Raw genomic sequence first — 9,683 nt, forward strand, 5'->3', positions numbered from 1 at the left:
ATTCAAATCCATATGGTTTTTGCAAAAAATAAAAAGGTACGATACTTTTTGGACAGACCTCGTATTCAGTTTTCAAAAGCCTTGGTGAAAAGGATGAGCGTGCATGTTAACAGTAATAAATGGACTGCATTTTATAGCGCTTTTCCATCTGCATCAGACACTCAAAGCACTTTACAATTATGCCTCACATTCACCCCGATGTCAGGGGTGAATGTGTAACAGTAATGATTAAATGTTGGGATGGAGCTGAACAAAGGAAACAAATAATTGTGAATTCATAATAATTGGTTTACTTCACTCGCTCATGCATCTACAACTGCCTTTCCGGGATCAGGTTGCGAGGGCAACAGTTTTAGCAGGGGACCCCAAGTTTCTCTTTCCTGTGCCACGTTGACTACATCTGACTGGGGGATCCCGAGGTGTTCCCAGGCCAGTGTGGAGATATAATTTCTCCACCTAGTCCTGGGTCTTCCCCAGGGTCTCCTCCCAGATGGACGTGCCTGGAACACCTCCCTAGGGAGGTGCCCAGGAGGCATCCTTACCAGATGCCCGAACCACCTCAGCTGGCTTCTTTCAATGTGAAGGAGCAGCGGCTCTACTCCGAGCTCCAGACGGATGACTGAGCTTCTCACCTTAGGGAGACACCAGCCACCCTCCTCAGGAAGCCCATTTCGACCGCTTGTACCCACAATCTAGTTCTTTCGGTCATGACCCAACCCTCATGACCATAGGTGAGAGTAGGAACGAAGACTGACCAGCAGATCAATAGCTTTGCCTTTTGACTCGGCTCCCTTTTCATCACAACAGTGCGGTAGAGTGAATGCAACACCGACCTTGCTGCACCAATTCTCTGGCCAATCTCACGCTCCATTGTCCTCTCACTCATGAACAAGACCCTGAGGTACTTGAACTCCTTCACTTGGGGTAAGACCATATTCCCTACCTGTAGTAGGCACTCCATTGTTTTCCTGCTGAGAACCATGGCCTCAGATTTAGAGGTGCAGATCCTGAATTGGTTTACTTATAAAGTGACTAATAACTGTTTTGCACATCATCCATTGTCACAATATTTGGCACAAATCTTTGTCTCAAAGATACAACTAAAAATTTGAAAATATACACTTGATGATAAATGTTTTCAATAAAAATATTGAAGTATAAAAACTTAAGTTTGGGGAAATTGGGACTCTAGTTTGGCAAAACTAGAAAGACTGTCATTACAGTAAGTAAAGTTGTTTTATATATATATATATAGTATGTAGAGCCCACAACTAACTCAGATGCTAGTTTGACATTCAAGAATAGCAAATGGATGAAAAGAAAAGAAGAAGACAATAATGACGTATGTAATCTGACCAGTTTCTTAAAAAGAAAACAAAAAACAGTCTTTGCATATGATCACATTAGATAGGTCAGTGGTTCCCAAACTGTGGGGGCACTTGAACTACTGGGGACAAATTTGTGTGATTAATGTGGAAATATTTCATTCGGTAATGTAATCAAGAACCAGGTTACAAGCCAGCAAAGAAAGCTTGTCATCATCACAGTGTACGCTTTATGCAGATTTTACATAAATAGAATTAAGCATCATCAATACAACAACAAAAACAAACTATTCAGGTAACAAAAAAGTAAAAACATGTTGAAACTAGAGCACCACGCTTGTAGTGCAAACCTCCACCAACACTAGTTTCCAATCCCACAAATTTTTACCTTAGAAAAAAATTTTAAACTTCTGTTAGAAGTAGCTTTTCATAAGATAAAGTATAATGCAAAATATAGATCAAATGAGCTTTTCAATGTGAAAAAGAATCAAATGTTCGCTAAATCCGCAATACGGATCAGATGTCGATCAAACTTAATCTATTCACTGAGAGTGCCAGTTTGCACCTCATTGTCACAAATGAGAGCGATTGTGTTATATGGCTGGGGGGGGCCTGGCTGCCTTTTTGTTTCTGTCCTTTGTTTCTCCTTCCAGGTGGCTTGCATGTGGGACTGAGTGGCTGTGTTGCTGAGGTTATCAGGACCTCACCCTGATCACCTGCGGCTCGTCAGAACTCACAGCTGAGGTGCATCTATATGGATTGGAACATGGTGGCATTTAAGACTGGAGTATGCAGTGTGTATTTGCCAGAGACTCGACCTTGTGACCAGACGGGTGAGATCGTCGTCTCGGGAGCCATCTCATCATCAGTGGATGCAGAGAACGTCCAGGTTTGATGCACGGTCTGTGAAAGAGGAGGGGGTGAGGTCTCACGCTCGTCAGCACACTTCCTGAGGTACGTTAGATTTTGTGACTAACATTTATACAGTCAGTAAATGTGGTGTCCCTCACACCTTTTTATATTGAGCTGTATGTTAGTCATGTATCGACTTCCCCTGCAGTGGAGTTTTGTGAACTGGATGTTCCATGCCTGCAGGTTGGGAAGTTGATTAGTAATCAAGCCAGGAAGTGTTTGCTGTTTGTACACCTTTAAGTGTTCTCTCTGTGTGTAGAGTGTGGACTCACATAATGGTTCCTTCTTTCACAGACTCGGTTTGTTGCGGCCACCTGGGGGGTGTCGGCGGGGTCCTTGGGTCCGAACAGCTTCTGGCTCTGGACCGTTAGCGCTGCTGGGAGCGCACCACGCCAGACCGCACTTTGTTCTTTATGTATCACTGTTATGTATTAAATTCAGTTAGCCTTTGTACCGTGCTCTGCTTATTTCATACTGGGTCTTTCAAACGCTGGTCGGTTCTCCGAGCTGCGTCCGACACATAACAGATTGAGGCCTTTTGTTTGAGATATAATGCAAGATGTACACCAAATGGGCTTTTCAATATTAAATTCAAATGTCCACAAAATCCACAATCTGGAGCAGATCTACATCAAAATTTGTCAAGCGATAGTGAGTGCCAGTCTGAGCCTCACTTTCAAATATGACAGTGATTGGGGCATCTTTGATTAAGATATAATGTAAAATATACATTAAATGTGGTTTTCAGTGTTAAATTTAAATGGCCACAAAATCTGCAATCTGGATCAGATCCAGATCAAACCTTGTCAGGCAATAAAGGATACCATCCTAGATAAGGCTCTCAAATATGAATGAAATTTAAGCTTTTTGACAGTTATGAATTTTTTAAAATTGGCTCAACATTAAAATAGGGATTTTTTTTCCAATTTTCCAAGATTTTTGCTGACTTTCCCCTTTGACCTTGAAAATTGAATAAATTCTTGCCTATCAATATATGAAAAATTGTCAGCTCCAGGCGGTTCACAACCAACCAACCAGGGGCATTAACGTAACCTCCTCCAACTTCGTTGGCAGAGGTAATGATGTCACTACTCTGTAATTCCATACTGCTTTCACAATCACTACACTTAATTGTATATTTGTAGCAATATAATTTAGTTGCATTTAGCTTTACTCCAGGTTTTCCATTGTGCTTTGTGCACACCTGATTCATCAGATCTCAGAGGTAAAGCAGAGGAGGTCCTGACTAGTACTTGGCTGGGAGACCTCTTGGGAACACCATGACTTTTGTGTTTCTCTGTGTAGAACTGGAGTTGCGTCAGGAAGCGCATCCAGTGTAAAATGTGTGCCAAATTCCAATGCAAATCTGTACCAAATCCACTGTGACGACAAAAAACAATACTCAAAATTTTGGGACCATGTGCCCAGAATAAGCTTGACTTTGATCCAGTTATATCAGTCCTATGTCATGATAAATTCCACAAATAACCTTCATGAACTGCAAAGTCTGTTAAACGTTTTTATTCCTGGAAGCCAATTATATTCCTCGTGGTGTCATTACCTGTTAGCAGGCTGCCCTAGTCTGTCTACAGCAGACACAGTTCTCTACTTTGCAATGCTGAATCCTCAATGTTTTTATGAAAGAGAATTTAATGTGAATATAATTTGAGCACGGCCCTTAAGTAAACGCAGCCTTCCAAGTGATTTATTTGACAGTGTAATCATGATTTCACTCATTGGTTGTCCATGCACATACTGTACATTTGCTGGGTAGAAATGAGGCACTGTACAAGGAATTCAGATGACAGAAAATTAAACTTGAATGAATCATAATGTGCAAACTACCTATAGTTAGTCAGCGGGACAAATGCAACTCTCAGTGTGTCTGCCTCTTTCAAACACCACAATTAAGCTAACCTATGCCAGGGCATGTCATTGCTCCTTTTGTATTATTGTTATTTTTAGGTATGCCTAGGCTAAATGTTCACCCTATGTCAGAGCACAGGTTAGCTTAAAACCTACAATTAAGAGGCATCTTAATTGTAGCTGAGTTAGACAGTCTGGACATACAAGACCACTAACAGCATCTTTATGATGGATCTGTATCCTCATGTAGTAAGAGGGAGGAACAGGGCTCAAACACTGACATGCAACCATATTCCAAAGTTCTGATGCAGGGGAAGAGATTTTACACTACGGGATGACATCATGGCACTGTACTGAGATCCTGCATCATTTAAACCGCAAGCACAGACATGCAAACTCTTTAAGGGGGGGGATCAGATTGGACACCCAAAACAAGAGTCACATTACAAGACTTTTTCCTAACTAGCTCAGAGCGCAATCATTCAATGCTATTTTTGCTGCATGTTGATTTTATTGTTGGGCAATGGACAGCTGTTTATGTTAGCATTTTGTTATTGCTTTGAAACAGCTGTAGTTGCATTTGGAAAAAAATGTCAAGTCTTCAATAATCACAGATGCAAGCTCACTCTGCCAATGAAGTCCCAACATTCAGTCTAGGTACATGACTCCATCAAACAGAAAAGAGAAATGTACAGGTGGTGGTGGGTACAGCTAACCTAAAAGTTAGCTTTGATAACTGCTAATCTACTAACTGAAAGGTTAACGGTGGTAACACTAAACCGATAAACTGCAAAAACATTTAGCTGAAGCTACCACTAATCAATAACTTTTCGTTTTTGGCTCTAAATCTATATAAAAAAAAAAAAACTGGCGTAAAGAGCTGAAATTTTAATATGATGTAGCGCAAACATGGCTCCCTAAAATGTTCAGCAGGCCAAGAGCAGAATAATGATATAACTATTTAAATGAACAAATAAAAATAAACAGTAGTTTACATTCAACACACAGTTTATTCACAGTACAGAAAAAATAATAAAATATTAATAAATAAAAAGACACATGGAAAATAATTTCAATAATCTTTAGGTGATTCTTGATACCCTCGTGTGATACATAATTTTCACATTGTATTAGTGTATAAACTCCGACAGAAACAAACATATGATTTTAGGGTTAACAAACATTTTTGACTGTTAAACTATATATATATATATATATATATATATATGTGTGTGTGTGTGTGTGTGTGTGTGTGTGTATTGAATTTAAAGCTAGGAGAAATAAACTTAGTGAAAGCTAAATGGTTCACTAACAGTTTTCAAAGTTAACCGAAAAGCCAATCAGCTAACCAAAAAGTTAGCTATGCGAATTAGCTGTTAGCTGATTAACTGAACTGTGCCCCCCTCCACATACAATTATTAAACTCTGAAGGTTTAATTGGACTGCAGAAAACAAACAAACAAAACAGCGAAGCTCTCACCTCAGGCTGATCTGTTTCTTTTGATTTTCTACAGCTCTAGGGATCATAATGCCAAGGCTTTAAAGCCAGCACATCGTGCACATTGAAGTATATCAGCAGTATGGGTGTGTCCCAAGGCTAGAAACGCCTTTCAATTTGATCTCCCTCCCAAGAGTAACAACACACACACTGATCATCCTACTTGTGATGCTAGTTAACCATTGCATGCTCTGGACACACTCTGTGAAGTGCAGTACTTCACAATGCACAATAGTGCAAAGCTACATCACAGTTGGTTGTGTTCACAAGTGCAACAGATCACACCTGACCACATCCAACTCTGCCATTGGGTGTGGTCAGTAATGTTACAGAATTGAACCTTTCAACCCATAGAGGTCAGTGCAACATTTGTTTTCCTCCATACACAATTTAGTGTGGAGGTGCTCTTTATCAATCTAGGAGGCACCTGAAGAGCACAAGACTGTGCCAATGGTGATCAAGTCTCCAACTTGCCAGTACGTCCAAAAACATCATTCTAGTTATTTAAATGTTATGTATACTTGATTTCCTGACCATGCAGACATGCTTAGGATTAAGGATCATGTCTTTGAATTGGTTTTCCTGTCATTGCTAAGACATCTTGGAATGAAGAACGTTTGAGTAATAGCCCAGATGCAGTGCACCACTTAATAATAGCGTGCTACAACCTACCATAAGGCGAGGCCTCTCTGTCCACCATACTAGAAAAATTATCTTTATAAAAATGTGATGTACTGCAGACAAGCTAGTAAACAGAAATCACACCCCACTTTGTGGTTTAACATAATTCAGGGACCTACAGCCTACAATGCTCCCACAATACGCTGCATACATGAAATACCTCTTGGCCTGCATAGCCTAGGCAAGCTGAAAAGATGGAGTGAACCTTAATGGGAAGCATCTAATGTTACTGCTAATACCCTGGGGTATGGTATAGTGCCATGTAGGACAAACAGTCTGAGAGAAGTCAAAACACATAGGGATCATTTACAGAGCAATATGCTGTACTGAGCACTGTCACATGTGGTAGCTAATTAATTCAGAGGGGATCTATTTATAGTATTCAGAGAACCTTTTTATGTTCAACCAGTGAAGTGCATGATCAACAAATACCTCAATTTAAGGATAAAGGGGAGGCCATTACTCCATGAGAGATGTGACATTTGAAAGAGGTAGCAGACAAATTGAGAGTTGCTTTTGTGCCTCTGGAAACTTGTGGCTAACAATTATTAAATCATTTCAAACATTAATTTTCAGTATTGTGCCCTTTGTGCCCTGTACTGTCAGGTTATTAAAGATTAGGCGGCCAGGTCTGGAAATTCTTGACCACTAGCGGGCAGAAAGACTCTAAAACAACCTGACAACATTTAGCATTTACCTTAACATGGTGTTATGGCTAATATGTTAACAAACAGTTGCCTACTTACATATCCAGCAGAAACAGAGCAACACGGACATCCCTTTGGTCTCCTTTGTCTGGCCACCTGTTGAACGTAATTCCAATATTCACTGGCATTTTAGCCTTCTTGTTCTTCTAAGTCATGAGACAAAAAGTCTTCCTTTTAGCTAGCTAAATGTTCAGCTTTCTTCTCCAGCTCGATTTCACACAGGGCAGGTTGTGTTGGTGACACCCTTATTTTCACAAGGCCTGTTAGTTAGGCCTGGTAGTTACAAAATCACTTGGGTTTCAGTAGAAAAACACAACCCTAAAGCAGTGGGCCTTCTGAAAACAGAGCAGATCCCGTCATACTCAGTTAGCATAGCTTAGCTACTGGGCTAGACGTAGCTGCCCAAGGTTAAAATGGGGAGACATTATTTTGGATTTTTCATGTCAGGCAGCCGAAACATGGAACTGAAAATGACTGCAGGCTACACAGACCTACAAAGAGGGATGATTATTTTTGTTGCACTTTGCTATCTTAGCATAGTAGTATAGGGAGCTGCTCCCTTAACAATAAGTGAATCGTAATGTTAATAAAGACCCTATAAACAGAATGATTTTAATCTGTTGCCACAATTTTAACCAACCAGAAATCGCTCACTGAAATGACTCAGTGCAGCTAATGGACGGAACGGAAAGTCTCCACTCTGCTTGGTTTCAGATGCTTATAGAGAGAAATGTAAAATTTTCGGAACAGTTTGGCTCCCATCATGTCTTAGAAATTTTCTCCAAATTTCCTTGCTTGTGAAGAACTGAATGTGCAGTCGGTGAACATGGGCCACTTTTCACTGAAACTTACACGCACACGCACACACACACACACACACACACACATGCACACACACAGAAAGCCACTGGAGTAGAGACAAGGCTGGGCCATGCCCTTGCGGACTGCCTGTGGCCGGGTTAATGAGCACAGAACTGCAGTCAAATTCCAAGGCTTTGCTTTTCAAAAATGTAATTTAAAAAAAAAAAATCACAAAAATCTATGTCACCTGTTTTTCACCAAATGTGACGCTTCACGCTTCCAAATGTGTGTCCTTATGTGACATTCAGATTGTGTCTGGAAAAACCTGCTTTTGCCTTTCATTATTCACACAGATGATGTCTCGCACATTTTCACGTGATGCCGCGTCTCCACAAGCGTATCCAACTAAAAGATCATGTGTTTAACCCGCTACCACTCCTCAAGATCCGCATGTGAAAAATAAGAATTAGTGTCACCAAAAAGCAAATAGGAGCTTGCGAACAAGAAGCACAAGCTGAGGGAACTGTGCTTTTTTCCCCCTCTCTCTCAAGTTGACCCAGGGTTCAGTTCTCCTCCAGATTTACTTCTACCTTCCACTAGCTTTTCATTTTCTGCACCTGTGCTTTGCCCTCATGTCTTTCTGTCCTATTGGTCCATGGGAGCATCAGTGCTGCATCCTGTCCATAAAACCACCTGCTTTTGACCATTTTTTCATCTCCACAAATGAATGAGAACGGACGCTGACGGGCCACAGGACAGAGGACATCACTGTGATCAACCTCCTCAGGGGGTCTCTCTGGACATCCAAGCACCCAGAACTTACGTAAACACAGATTCAAACAAGAGCAAAGTGTCTTACCGTCCGATCATGGTGGAATGCTGCTGGACAGCTGCCTCCAGCAGCCTCTCCAGGATGGTCCACTCTCCCATGGTGATGGCAAACTGGACGACCTATTGGGAGAAACAGGGCTCTTCTTTTCGTCCTCACAGGACAGGACTTGACCTGAGCTACTTTGGACCTGTCATCCGGTAGGGATGCACCCACGTCCCACACCAACTCCCTCCCTGACCTCTACTCGTGCACCTGGCTGCTCATCTTTGTGACTCTGTGTCTTCTCCCGGGCCTGCCCCACCGTGTTTCCTTGTTCCTGATGGAGGAGAGGTGCTGAGCTGATTCTCCCCCCTCCCTCGGTCTCTGCCCTTCACCCCCTCTCCTGTGCAGTGATGCTGGTCCTCTCCCTGCAGCGCCACTCCGCTCTGCACTACAGCATATGCTACAGCTTACTGTATGACAGCCATACTCACCCTCTCTCCTCTCATCTTGTCCCTGTTTGTCTTTTTTTTCCACCTTCCTACCTTGCCTGTACTCCACCGTACCACCCAGAGTCGCCGTTCTACTTCAACTGCACCCCTTGCCATCGGCGCTGTCCTGTCCTCGTCCTTGCATCGTGTAGGATCTCTTTACCTTTGCTGCACCCTTGCTACTCTAACCTAAATGCACATCGTGTCATGATCCTCCTTCGCTCAACGCGCGGCTCCACAAACACACTCGCTCACACGTTGTTCTCGATGACAGCTCCTGATGCCGCGCTCCCGCATCCCGCTGAGGACGACTGATCCACACCAGCGCACACAGCTCCTGCCTGCTGAATGTCATTTGATGACTACAGGAATGGTGTCTCCTGCAGCTCAGTGCATTGCAAGGATTTAAAAACCTACACACACACACACACACACACACACATGCGCACGCTGCCTCCCAGCCCCTCAGTAATAAATTAGCTGCTTTGCTGCATCCAGGGAGGATGAACCAAGGCAGCGCTGCAGACCTGTCGTCCCGTGGTGTCGCCCTGGCTTAATATCAGCACAGTCCAATGGCCAGAGTCACGTTTG

At 42.4% G+C, this 9,683-nt stretch overlaps 1 protein-coding gene across 2 annotated transcripts in view; it reads right to left on the minus strand.

The window, feature by feature from the left end:
- LOC117517613 (gap junction delta-2 protein-like) overlaps positions 1-8,977 on the minus strand; it is a 52,548-nt gene extending 43,571 nt beyond the window's left edge. Inside the window, exons 1-2 of one of the 2 annotated variants that reach the window (XM_034178703.1) lie at positions 8,650-8,977; positions 7,029-7,085 (exon numbers count right to left, since the gene is read on the minus strand). In XM_034178703.1, coding sequence (XP_034034594.1) covers positions 7,029-7,085; positions 8,650-8,720 — 128 coding nt within the window. In that variant the 5' untranslated portion in view covers positions 8,721-8,977. The remainder of the gene's footprint in view (positions 1-7,028; positions 7,086-8,649) is intronic. The other variant, XM_034178704.1, reaches the window with a different exon arrangement.
- Positions 8,978-9,683: the final 706 nt, after the last annotated feature.

Source organism: Thalassophryne amazonica, chromosome 9 (genome assembly GCF_902500255.1).
Source record: "Thalassophryne amazonica chromosome 9, fThaAma1.1, whole genome shotgun sequence".
NCBI lineage: Eukaryota > Metazoa > Chordata > Actinopteri > Batrachoidiformes > Batrachoididae > Thalassophryne > Thalassophryne amazonica.